The 13,378-nt window shown below is 37.7% G+C and overlaps 2 protein-coding genes across 6 annotated transcripts in view; one reads left to right on the top strand and one right to left on the bottom strand.

Moving 5' to 3' along the window:
- The window catches only part of LOC111493028 (ABC transporter C family member 13), a 24,221-nt gene extending 21,434 nt beyond the window's left edge, over nt 1-2,787 (top strand). For all 4 annotated transcript variants that reach the window (XM_023142594.1, XM_023142593.1, XM_023142596.1 and 1 more), the window contains 2 exons: nt 307-474; nt 2,418-2,787. In XM_023142594.1, the coding sequence (XP_022998362.1) occupies nt 307-474; nt 2,418-2,498 (249 nt within the window). In that variant the 3' untranslated portion in view covers nt 2,499-2,787. The remainder of the gene's footprint in view (nt 1-306; nt 475-2,417) is intronic.
- Nucleotides 2,788-6,459: 3,672 nt separating this feature from the next.
- Nucleotides 6,460-8,803, bottom strand: LOC111493078 (probable N-acetyltransferase HLS1). Of its 2 annotated transcripts, none has more exons than XM_023142681.1 (3): nt 8,553-8,803; nt 8,246-8,379; nt 6,460-7,453 (listed from the first exon to the last, which is right to left on the bottom strand). In XM_023142681.1, exons 1-3 carry the CDS (start codon nt 8,775-8,777, stop codon nt 6,586-6,588), a joined length of 1,227 nt encoding a protein of 408 aa, XP_022998449.1. In that variant the 5' UTR covers nt 8,778-8,803; the 3' UTR covers nt 6,460-6,585. The 2 variants fall into 2 exon arrangements, with proteins under 2 accessions (XP_022998449.1, XP_022998450.1); XM_023142682.1 differs by having other exon boundaries at nt 8,484-8,570.
- Nucleotides 8,804-13,378: the final 4,575 nt, after the last annotated feature.

Genomic DNA, 13,378 nt, shown 5'->3' with positions numbered 1-13,378 from the left:
AAAAAAAAAAAAAAAAAAAAAAAAAAAAAAAAAAAAAAAAAAAAAAAAAAAAAAAAAAAAAAAAGAGAGAGAGAGAAAAATCATACCAACATGTGAAACATGTATATGAATTTCCTCATCTTTGCTGATGAATTTTCTTTCCTCTAAATTATGGCCTATAACTATATTCACTTTTAGTTTGAATGTGAATGTGAGAAATGAAATGGAGTCTTTGGGGTATTCCTCATTTTAGCTTATGTTAAAACTTCTGGCGCTTGTATATATAGAAGCTTAATTGTGAGGAGATCCTGACATAAATATTTTCAGGTGCTTTGTTTGGATGAATGCACGGCAAACGTTGATACTCAGACAGCATCATTGCTGCAAAATGCTATATCCAATGAATGCAGAGGGATAACAGTGGTCACGATTGCCCATCGTATTTCCACCGTCTTAAACATGGATGATATTCTGATTCTTGACTATGGGATCCTGGTATACAACCTCGCATTTTTAATATCTCTTAATGAATATGGCATTTCATGAAATAATACTTTTGCACATATACATCTATGAAAAAATTTGCATGTCTTTTTTTCCCTGATTTTTGCTTGTGGAATTCTAAATATGCGTAGTTTTCTCATGAATGTCTCTGTAGAATTATTCATATCTTTTTTCCACTCACTATATTTATTTCAAGTTGTTGGTTATTCTTGAATATGTTTTATTTTGGTTTGCACGTTCTTTTTTTGTTCAAACCTTGTAAAATTATATTGATTAGATGAGTATCCTCTTTCTTCCTGATTAGACAAGAACCTTGTAGCACGTTACAGATGAACAAAAAATGCATGTGCTTGGCTAACTATTGGTTTGGTTAAGAATTCCTCATACAGTCACTCTGCTGACGACAGTGAGGCAGCAAAGCTTCCCTCAAAGGTTACGAGGAAATTAAGTAGAGTAAATAAAAAATATGCACATGCTGATTTAAGCATCAATGAGCAAAAAAAATTGCGGGAGATTTAGTTTTAAGTGTACCTGCAAAGGAATATTTTTCTTTTGGGAAATGGCGAATGTGGTAGAAAGTTGGCCTAATGCCATATGTTATACATCTACCAGTCTAACCTTTATGGAGTTTTCTTTGGGTGGGGAGTAATTGATGTAGTATGGGAGCTAAATGATGCATGTTGAGAATCCCACATTGATTTGGGGAGGAAAACAAAACACCATTTATAAGGGTGTGGAAATCTTTCCCTAGCAAACGTGTTTTAAAAACCTTGAGGGGAAGCCCGAAAGGGAAAGCCCAAAGAGGACAATATCTGTTAGCAATGGGCCTGAGGCGTTACAAATGGTATCAGAGCTAGACACCGGGTGTGCCAATGAGGATGTTGTTCCCCCTAAGGGGGATAGACACGAGTCGGTGTGCCAATAAGGACACTGGGCCCCGAAGGGGTGGATTTGGTGGGGGTCCCACATCGATTGGAGAAAGAAACAAGTATCAGCGAGGACGCTGGACTCCGAAGGGAGTGGATTGTGAGAATCCCACATGGGTTGGGGAGGAGAACGAAACACCATTTATAGGGGTGTGGAAACCTTTCCCTATCGTACGCGTTTTAAAAACCTTGAGGGGAAGCCCGAAAGGGAAAGCCCAAGGAGGCCAATATCTGCTAGCGGTGAGCCTGGGCTGTTACATGCATTATCAAAGACTCTCGAGTCTTCACTCCAAGAATGCTCAACTAAGGACTTCATTAGTAGAAAACAAACTAAAATCAATTAACAATTAAAAACTAACTACAAAATTACTATTTAATCCACTACATTCTTAATTCTTTGAGCTCATTAGATGATTGTTAGCTATCCTCCTAATTATTTGTTTTTTATAAGCTCTTTGGTTGTTTAAGGGTTATACCCACAGTTGTTAGCTACATGCATACATATTGAGTAGTATCTAGAAAAGGACTGGCATTGGACCAGCAGAATGAATTTATTAAATGATAGCAATGATGATAACAAGTTTTTCCATTCAACTTTACACCAAAGTACCATGCTATTCCCCCTAGCCAAGATCGGGATAGTTTGCTAATACACGAGAGCAGTAAATTTTTTATTGGTATCATTATAGGTTTGATTTTAAAATTTTGGGGGTTCAGGGCTATTTACAACCTAAAATTGGATCCTGGCCCACAACACTAGAAAGATAAGAGCATTCAATTAACCTGTAGAAAAGCAAGCCTTGACATGTTAATTATCCGCTTGAAAAACGTAGTTGTGGAAGTTGTTTATTCTTCCCTTACAGACACAGGTGCTTGCTGATGTTTTATCAAGAAAAAAAATGTACTTAACCCACTAATCAATGACAGAATATAGTTAACATTTGATGTTATTAACTGAATTTAGAGCTTTTGCACATTTATAAACTAATCTTTTTCACTCTCTGGCAGGTGGAACAAGGAAGCCCCCAATCTCTGCTGAAAAAGGAGTCCTCCAAATTTTCAAGCTTTGTTAAGGCGTCTAACATGTGACCATTTGACAAGTTCTGTTTTATCTATGCCTGGATCATGTTTTCCTGAACATTAAAGGAGCACTCCTCCCAACTGTTCGTCTTAACCATGCATTTTAATCACCAACATGATGGCAATTATTAAATGCAAAGATTATTTGCAAGATCTGTGGTCATCCTAGAACTCATTTATATGACGCTTGGATTTTATGATCAAACTCTTATTTTGTTGTCCGCTTCTGCATATTAAGAATCAAATATGATACGATATGTTTGAATCCTTACCACCGTAAATATGCAATTTCTCTGTCTATGCCTTTTATTCTGAGTTTCATCTTACATAACCTGGAACTTGTCTTGCCAGCTTCAGTTGTCGCAGAAGGTTTTATTCTAGCAAAATGTTCAAGTTTTTTAAAAAAAAATCAAATTGTTTTTTTTCCATTTATTAGTTACCAACTTCAATCAGAGCTGTGATGGTACTACAGGGTACACTACCACTCTACTGTGAGAGGGTTGTGAGATAAACTTATCTGCTTTAGTCTAATGGTGAAGCAGGAGTTGTTGTCTGACCCATCACTGAACTCGTGCAATTTGGTAGGTTATAATATAGTAAAATATGGTTAAAGATAGAACTTTCGTCAACGTTTTTATTATGAGAAATTAACAATTATGTTGGAACTCCATGTTCATTACCATTGAACTTATCCTAATTAAGAGCAGAGTTAGATTAAAACCCACTAATCTAAGGTATATAATTGACCTACTTTATGTTATAATAAGAGAAGAATATTTTTCAGCATAGAACACAGTTTTATATTACCATTTGATTCCTTTTTGTTCCTTGGATTTATTATAGTTAGTTACTATGTTAATTCAATACCATGTGATTGAACTGTTGGTGTGGGGATTCAATATGGGTGGTCCTACTTCTCGAAGGCAGAGGCAGTGACAAAGACCGTGACATTTGTAAGGTAAGGCATTAATGTTAGACCTATAGTCATTATTGGATTCTATGCCATTGTTATATTTTTCTATTCCTGGATGCATTTAAATTAGCTTTTACATTGTGATGGTAGATCGGCTATGAGATATTGTTCCCCGGGTATATATTTGTAACTGGATTTTATGTGTGTTTTGTGGAGGGGACCAAGGGCACACTGATTCCTATTATTTGCATGTTTGTAGCGCTCGATTAGTTTTGGATGCCTTTACTATAAAGCCTATTTTGTAGGTTGTTGTTAGCTTCTGATTCTATCACTTTTTTTCTGATAAGTCTGGCGAATGGTCTATTTTTTGGTTCTTCTGCCTTGATGATTGCCACTTGCCAATTCCCCCTGTTTTGGTTCAGTTAACCAGCTTAGTGTCTCTTGAACCACTTTTCAAATTGTGCTTGGTGGGGGCTATTAGAAGTGTAAAGGGTTATCGATTCTACTGCAAGTACCTTAATAAATTAGTGCTTTTTAAATATTGCTTCACTACTTGGTGACAAATTGCGAATCTGCGATAACAATTAAAGAGGGTGTTTCCACATTAAAATATTTATACGAGTGTGTTTCCCTTTTGAATAAGACTTTCTACAAACTACCCGATTAAGATGGCGTCTCCAGATAATGTGTTATCCAAGTTGAAATTACGAGTGTCACCTCAGACATTGATGCTTGGTTGTTGTTTTTTATACTCATTTTATTCAAACTTTACATGGAGCCATTATATGTTTATTGTGTATATTTTCAATAAATAATGTACCATAACCCAAAAGCTTTTAAGTACTTGGGTCTAATGGTTGATTTAACTTGAGTGATACGTGAATTGCTTCTTTTTTCCCCTCCGCAAGCATTTATTTATTAACATTGTTATTATTTTATAGGAGAAGCATTTGCTAATTTGAACTTGGAAGACATTCTTTCTAGCTTTATTTGAACAAACAAATTGGTGTAGGTTTGGTTTGAAGGCACAACATGTTTTCAAGGGCCTACGGATTTGTTTAATGGGAAATCTAGAAGCTAGAAAGCTTGGTGATGACAAAAGAGGGCCGCATCGTCATGGTCATATAAGTTCACTTCTCTTGACCTTGTTCCCAAGCCTTTGTGGTCACCTTGTGATATCTGGAAAAAAGAAAGAACAGTTCCTTTTTTTCTACTATTTTTTAAGCATCTAGTTTATAGTAGTACGGATAAGTCACACTGAATAACTTTTAACTTTAGGAAATTAAAATTGAAGAACCGCATCTTGAGTCTGCAACTTCTGTTATTTTCCACTGTAATGAAGTATATATATCTGGCTTCCCAAGCTAATAAGGCAAGAGTAAATAATAGAGATTAAAAAGCTTAAGAATTTCCCATTTCCTTTCTATTCAATGGATTAAACTGGTCATGTTACTAGAGAATTGTGTAGGTGGCTAACTCAACAAAAAAGGGTGGGATGTAGATTCCATTAGGAGTATATATTAGGAGTATATGTAACCGCCTAAGCCTATCGCTAGTAGATATTGTTCTTTTTAGGCTTTCTCTTTCGGACTTTCTCTCAAGGTTTTTAAAATGCGTCTGCTAAGGAGTGGTTTCTATACCTTTTTAAAGAATGTTTCGTTCTCCTCCCAGTTGGAATCTCACATTATATCGATTTTCTTTGTAATGGTTTGATAAATTGAAACGTATAACTTTGTTTTGTTTTGTTTTCAATAGTCATTTAATGATCAGTTTACAGCGATTCTTTTGTCAAAGGATGCTCCTATGTACTTGTAGCCTCTAGTCTCATTGATATTGTATTGCCCCAGCTCATTAGAGGCCATCCACAAAGATGCAAAGGGACTCTAAGTCTATAGGGTGAGGCCAAATTAAAGGTGACTTATCTAGGTCCTTACAAATAAATTCATTGTTTATTTGGTAGTAGAATTTACCTGACAAGAAAGGCCCTTCACCAATGCCATGTACATCAATGGAGGAAAAAACTCCAGCATTAGGGTTCCAGAAAGCTTACCTAATATCATGTATCAGTTTTCAAAAAGTGCATCACTTGTACAAGCTAGCATGCAGTATCTTTGTTGATTGATTTACTTCATTAGCATATTGTTTACCCTTTGTTAGTGTATTTAAAACTCTAAGCTATAGGTTTATCAACAATGATCTAATCCTATAAAAGAGTGCATGCTTAAAATTTGGCTCTCAAACAGGTCACTAGGGTCTTATATAATTTATTTTTCTTGATCGATATCTTATATAAAAATTCTAGCTCACAGTATTTATATACTTTTCTCTCATTTCTCAATAAAGGGGAATCTTAAGAAATAAAGGGCAGAAGAACGACTGAAAGAGGGTAAAATAATGTAATGGACGGTAGGTGCGGTAGGTGTTGTTGAGGATTGTTGGGAGGGAGTCCCACATTGGCTAATTTAGGGAATGATCATGATAAGGAATACATCTCCATTGGTAATGAGACCTTTTGGAAAAGTCCAAAGTAAAGCCACGAGAGATTAGGCTCAAAGTGGACAATACCATATCATTATAGAAAGTCGTGATTCCTAACAAGTACTCAGGGGATTTTTAGTGTATGTAAACAGAAAAGGCCACACATGGTCATACAAACATTCAAGGTGAATACAACTTTTCTGAGGACTCGGTCTGTTTTTAATTGAAACACCCAATTCAAGTTCATCTTGAAATATCACAATTTAGACATAAATGCATTGTCTTTGTCTCACGTCTACCGTTGTAACGCCTTGCAGAATCATAGTCATCCTTAGCGGCTAAAACACTATGTTCCTCAAACAGCCGAAAAAGCCAAGGGGTTATTTGGAATGTGACTTAAAAAGTGTAAGCTAGCTGAGCAAGCCAGAATTCCAATGATACTTTGCAATTTCCCCCCCACTTGTTGGATTAGCTATCAGTTGACTTAAAGAACTTGTTCAAGATCAATGATTGGAATGTGACTTAAAAAGTGTAAGCTAGCTTAGCTTCTGTCAGTTGTCATTGACTGAAGAGTACTTCAAAAAAGAGAAAGAGACTATGCTAGAGATTTATGAACATTCCTTTTGTACTTTAAGACAGTGCACAGCAGATTTTGTCATTTTCTGTACTGAAGAGGGAGAGAAGAATGAAAAGAAAGGAAGATACTTAGATGTCTCGAGGGTCGACAAATATCCCAGCTGAAGATGGTGGAGATTTGATCCAATCAGACATTTCAGATCTTTCACACTCACCCTCCTGCAAATCTGCCAGCTTCTTGATGCACCATAAATCTTCATTCCATGAAAGTCTCTTCCAATGGGGGATGGCCACTCTCACAGGATCCTGTTGGCTTACCTCTGCCACCACCGCCCCACATCCCACATCGTCCTTGGCCATGTTATGCACGAATGTGCATAGAGATTTCATGAGACGCGACCCATTAGTTCCTCTCATGGATAATCCGTACAAGAAGTACACTCCAAATTGGCTAAATACATCTGGAAATGAAGGTAATCTCAGCCATGGTAGCCATGAATCCAATAATCTACTCCCCATGCAACATGCATAAGTTAGCTTAGACACTCCCTTCACCTGCAACTTGAAAACTTCTTTAGTGTTCCACACGCTCAAGATTGCAAAACTCTGAGGGAGGATCCCTGTTTCAGGGTTCCATTTAGGGAGCAGCTTCTTAGGAACAGCCATGAAAGTGCCCAAGTTAAGCTTATTGGACAAGATGGCATCGATATCTGTGGGGAAGAACTCCGCATTTGCAAAGAGATGGCGATAAACTTTAGCAGTGACATGTGGAGGAATACGGACAATGGCAATCCCCGAGCCGATTGGCTTGTAGTGAGCGTGGACAGGCTGAACCAGCACTGTGGGAGATCTGAATTTTGTGTATGAGAACTTTTGTGTAAACAAGTTGATGCAAGGCTGGTTGGCGCAGTCTGTTGCTATATATGCATAGTCTGCACCCTTTTGTTTGCACCACTCCTCTAGATGCTTAACTAGTTTCATGCCAACTCCGAGCCTCCTGCATATCATGAGCGTTTAATAAATGCTTAGAATTTCTGGGTATTGCTGTAACTTTTCTTCTTTGACTAGAACAGGTAGAATGATATGAGAANGGGGGGGGGGGGGGGGGGGGGGGGGGGGGGGGGGGGGGGGGGGGGGGGGGGGGGGGGGGGGGGGGGGGGGGGGGGGGGGGGGGGGGGGGGGGGGGGGGGGGGGGGGGGGGGGGGGGGGGGGGGGGGGGGGGGGGGGGGGGGGGGGGAAAGAAGGTAGATTCTTGTGGACCAAAGCTGTCAGGATTAAGCAAATTCTTGTGGACCAAAGTGTGCTTAAAGTTGAAGGAATATTTATTTGTATTAAGAAGGAACAAAGAGAACAAACATGGTGTCTTATATTTAATTGAATGGTAAGCTAGTTCCCTCTACACAAGTGTCCAATTGCAAGCCAAATGGTTGGCCACATAAAAAGCTTTGGCTCTTACTTTTCCTAGATACCGAGACATTTGCTTTACTTTATTGTGGAACCTGATCCATATTTTATTTATTTATTTCTCTCACTTTTGTTTCTCCACCTTATGTTGTGGGAACACAGTGCTTCCCGTGCTTTTCTGTTTAAGGGATCAAACCCATTTCTAAATTTTTATGACCTTCAAATACATTTTTAAGTTCCATTCTTAGAAAATTGTTCTCAAATTACAAGCTCTATGAACACGTTTAGACGAGATAAACTTCTTAGCTGAAATGATGAAAGAGACATAGCTCTAGTAGAGAGATTGAAGGAAGTATATTAGAGAGAGAGAGAGAGAGAGAGAAACCTGTGATTAGTAGAGACCCTTAAGCCCAAAATATAAGCCAGCTTAAGGACATGATGAGAATGACCTGTTGTCACATGTTTGATACATCCTCTTATAACTCCAATGATATCTCTTGCTTCGCCATATTCTGCAACCTGTCACACAATTCCCAAAAAAACACATGATGAGAAACTAAGTATCCTAAAGGAAACCTTCCCATATGTATATGTACATATGCATTTATATAATCAAAACGTACCATTTTTTAAACATATACAAGAAAGTGCATCATTTTCACTAGTTGATGGCATATGTATATTGTATTTACCAGCATGACGTGCAAAGGGAAGTGGCGAATGCGGCAAATAGGATCACCCAGAAGATCAGTGAAAATAGAAGGCTTCCCTTTCTGTCCAACATCACACTGCCTCTCCATCTTCTCCACTGACACCTTATCTTTCTCTTCACAATATTCTCTCACAACCAAATTTCTATTTTCCTCTGTGTTTGACACAACTTGTGGCCTATATTCATCAGCTATCTTCATCACCATAGTTTTGACAGAGGAAACCTCTACTGAAAAACCCTCTTAGAATTGTGTTGGGAGGTTCAAACCCACTATCTCCCCATATTTATACACCCTTTTAGAAGCTCTAATTGTGTGGGTATCAACTTTTGTTATGCCTCACCTTAATCCACGTTTTCCCACTTGTGTCTATTAATCATAGCTTTAAGATGGATTGATTAATAATGTTTTTCTAATGACTAGGTGGATTTAGTTATTTCTTCAATTATTGTTTCATTAGCTACTCATAAGCAGAGCACCTTTATATTCAACTAGAATATAAGGTTAGAAAAAAGAAAGATACTTGAAAAAGTCTCTCGCATTTATATTTTAAAGTCACTGGTGGCTATGATGAGACCTTCATGATGGTGATAGTGATGCTGATGGTGATGCCAATCATGATCAAGAGCTATAATATTTTTAGCTCTTCTAATAATCAGCTCATCTCAAACTGGTCCAGGTGCAGTTTGATTTTGGTTCAAACATAACCATGTTAATAAGATGCGTCCTGGAGCTATTGAAGTGGTCAGTTCTTAAGGTTCTTCTTTGTACAAGTGCAAATGATGTCAAAGCTATTGTCACGTTTTTGAATTTGAACCACAGAAGAAACAGGATTGAAAAGGATGATTGGTGAGAGAAGTGAATTGGGATACATTCAAATTGTCTGGAGTGGACATCATAAAATATTAAATACAGAATTTGGTAAATAACTTGATATTGTGAGATCCCACCTCAGTTGGAGAGGAGAACAAAACATTCTTTATAAAGGTGTGGAAACCTCTCTCTAGCAGATGTGTTTTAAAACCTTGAGTAGAAGCTTAGAAGGGAAAGTCCAAAGAGGGCAATATCTACTAGCGGTAGGCTGGAGCTGTAACAAATGGTATCAGAGTCAGGCACCGAACAGTGTGCCAGCGAGGACATTGACCCCCCAAGGGGTGGATTGTGAGATCCCACGTCGGTTGGAGAGGAGAACAAACCATTGTTTATAAGGGTGTGGAAACCACTCCCTAACATACGCGTTTTAAAACCTTGAGGAGTAGCCCAGAAGGGAAATACTAACCGATATGTTCCATGTATGAAATAATGTCATATTGGGTCATGACATGGTAAATACTAACAACTTTTTTATATTAGAATATTTGTCCTTGAATGAAGTTATCTTGTTCTATACCACAAAAGCACCCTTTAAATTCTTAGGGAATGTTTAGATCATGATTTGAATAAGCGTGAGTCGGTGTAGCTTGCAAAATTGATGTTGAAATTTTGAGTTGTGGTTTGAGATTCATAGCACCAACTTCATGAACTCAAGTTATATAAACGACATTAAAAGACTAAATTATTACTGAAGTTTGAGTAGCTTAGGAGGGGGAGGGTGTGAATGCTCTTGGGATCATGACATGCGTGCTTCTTCCTTTGTAGATAATTGACAGTGCTTCCCATATATTATATGGCTTCCCCTTTGGCCAATTATTGGTGGAGATGGCAAAAGAGAAGAGCATGCCTTAAGAAAATGTTTGGAGCAGACTGGTGAGCCATGTGGTTGCGTTGTGACCTTCATCATCGTTTTGGCATAACTCTCTCTCTCTCTCTTTCTCTTAACTTTTCTTAGGAAAATTTATCTTCTCTAGATGACAAGTTCTCATGTCATTTGCAGATAACGAGAATTCAGCAATATCCATAAAGTTGGCTCGGAAAAACCAGGTATGCTTTTACAACTTTTCGAAAAAATTTAGATAAGTTTGTTCAAATTGAATCTGTGTTGGAAGATTAATGCTAAAAAACATAAACATAAACATGGTTAATACTAGAAATCTGAAAGCAAATTTTGGAGGAGTGGACACTGAGATAAAAATGAATAAGTTCGGCTCTCAATCTCGGTCGTAATAGATCAAGCCCACCGCTAGTAGATATTGTCTTTTTTGAACTTTTCCTTTCAAGCTTCCCCTCAAAGTTTTAAAACGTGTCTGATAGAAAGAGATTTCCACACCCTTATAAAGAAAGTTTTGTTCTCCTCTCCAACCGATGTGGAATCTCACAATCCACCCTCCTCTAGGGTCCAGCGTCCTCGCTAACACTCGTTCTCTTCTCCAATCGACGTGGGACCTCCCAATCCACCCTCTTTGGGGCCCATCGTCCTTGTTGGCACACCGCCTCATGTCCATCCCCTTCGAGGCTCAAGCTCTTCATTGACACATTGCCCGGTGTCTACCTCTTGTAATGGCCCAAGCCCACCTCTAGCAGATATTATCCTCTTCTGGCTTTCCCTTCCGGGGTTCTCCTCGAGATTTTTAAAACGTGTCTACCGTTTTTCTCTCCAACTAATGTGGGATCTCACACGGATTGTGCAGTCAAATCAAGTTATGATCTTTAAGACGTTAGAATATGAATAAAGCTTCACGTCAATTACAGATGGAAAAGATCGAAGATATATATTGATTTACTTATCTAGAATCATTCGAGAAAACAAGAGTGCAAAGTTATTGCCTCTAGAACCTAATCAAGTCACGAACATATTAAGATACGACAAACAGGAAACTTCACATCAACTAAAAGTAGATTGAGTAAATAAAGTCCACAAACATCCTACCTATACTCCCCCTTCAACACCATAATTTAGGTTATCTTGACATACTGACCATGCCTGAAAGATTATGTTGATCACATAAAGGAATATGGGTCGAGAAAAAAACTATACTCTTTCGAATCTCTCTTTGGCCTTATTATTTTTTATAGAAAGTGAATGCAACGAGAATGAGAATTTCAATCTACACTAAGGATTTCATAGCTACTCTTTTCCCATTCCTCAGCTTTATAATCATCACAAATCTCGTTAAGTATTTAAATCGATAAATCTACGACGTTCCCACTAACGAGAATTCCTCCTAGCTAGCTAGAGTTTTTACCTTTTTTTTTTCTTTTTTTTTTTTTTTTTGAAAAGCCTAAATTAGCTAGAGTTGATATGGTTTTGATTAGGTATATTGATTAAAGAATATAAAATTCAAACAAAAAGAATAATAAAATAATCAATCAAATGTAGAGCCGTCACCAACATTATAGACTTACATTATTTTATTAAAAGAGAACTCCATTGGCTGTATCTGTTTATGAATATCTCCATAAAATGCTTTCCATATTTTATTTTTCTTATTTTATATACTCATTATTCTCTGCATAAAGGTGAAAAAATAGAAAAACATGAATTATTTGCCCAATTATATATTAACTTATTCTCTAAGATATTTTTTTATGCCTTTCTTTATTTGTTTAAGCTTTTCAGATTTCCTCGAACGTTCTATTGCTTTCCTTATTTTCAATAATTTTAAATAATCAAACATTCTGATTGGTTATCCATCAAAACCCATATGGTTGAATCTTATAATGTTCAAACAAATTTAATTAATCATTGATTAATGTAAGTGTGACATCATATATTATGCAGCTGGTTTTTATAATATAATCTTGTACTATGGGGATTTTCTTTGTAGGGCTGTTATTATTCTTTGGCTTACGTTTTTTTTATTAGGATGACGTGTAAAATATTCCGAGTGCAAAATTTATATTTTCTGAAGAACAATGTTGACTAGCTAGGGTATATATTCTTCTTCTTCCAGGTTCAATTGTGTGATAGAAGCCAAGAATGTTTTGGAGGGGCGAGGGGACAAACAAAAGTTTAAAGGGACTTGTCTACAAATGTTTTGGGATGTCTTTCTATTTTTGTTTTCGAAATTGTAGATGCGACGATTTGTACAAATTGAAATCGTTATTCGCAGTGTAACAGCCTAAGTCTTCCGCTAGCAGATATTGTCCGTTTTGACCTGTTCCGTATCGTTGTCAAGCTTACGGTTTTAAAACACATATGTTAGAAAGAGGTTTCTACACCCTTGTAAGGAGTGTTTCGTTCCCCTCTCCAACTGATGTGCGATCTCAAAATCCACCTCTTGGGGGTCCAGCGTTCTCGTTGGTATACCGTTCGATGTCTGACTCTTATACCATTTGTAACAGCCCAAGCCCACTGCGACTAGATATTGTTTGCTTTGACTCGTTATGTTTCGTCTTTAGGTTCACGGTTTTAGAACACATGTTAGGGAGAGTTTTCTACACCCTTGTAAGGAGTGTTACGTTCTTAAAATCCACCTCTCTTGGGGGTCCAGCATTCTCGCTGGCACACCGTTCGATGTCTGGCTCTTATATCATTTGTAACAGCTCAAGTCTACTGCAAGCGGATATTGTTTGTTTTGACTCGTTATGTTTCGTCTTCAGGTTCACGGTTTTAAAACACATATGTTAGGGAGAGGTTTCTACACCCTTGTAAAGAGTGTTACGTTCTTAAAATCCACCTCTCTTGAGGGTCCAGCATTCTTGCTGGCACACCATTCGATGTCTGACTCTTATACCATTTGTAACAACCCAAGCCCATTGCGAGTAGATATTGTTTGCTTTGACCCGTTACGTATCGCCTTCAGGCTCACAGTTTTAGAACACATATGTTAGGGAGAGGTTTCTACACCCTTGTAAGGAGTGTTTCGTTTCCCTCTCCAACAGATGTGAGATCTCGAAATCTACCCCCCTTGGGGGCCATCGTTCTCGTT

Source organism: Cucurbita maxima, unplaced genomic scaffold (genome assembly GCF_002738345.1).
Source record: "Cucurbita maxima cultivar Rimu unplaced genomic scaffold, Cmax_1.0 Cma_Scf00018, whole genome shotgun sequence".
Classification (NCBI taxonomy): Eukaryota; Viridiplantae; Streptophyta; class Magnoliopsida; order Cucurbitales; family Cucurbitaceae; genus Cucurbita; species Cucurbita maxima.
The sequence above is the reverse complement of the archived record's forward strand: the minus strand, read 5'-3'. Positions and strand labels throughout refer to the sequence as shown.

Coding starts and splice junctions, on each gene's coding strand:
- LOC111493078 (XM_023142681.1), bottom strand. CDS start 8,777: ATGGTGATGAAGATAGCTGATGAATATAGGCCACAAGTTGTGTCAAAC. Junction 8,380..8,552: donor TCCCTTTGCACGTCATGCTG/GTAAATACAATA, acceptor ATTGTGTGACAG/GTTGCAGAATATGGCGAAGC. Junction 7,454..8,245: donor AGGGTCTCTACTAATCACAG/GTTTCTCTCTCT, acceptor CATGATATGCAG/GAGGCTCGGAGTTGGCATGA.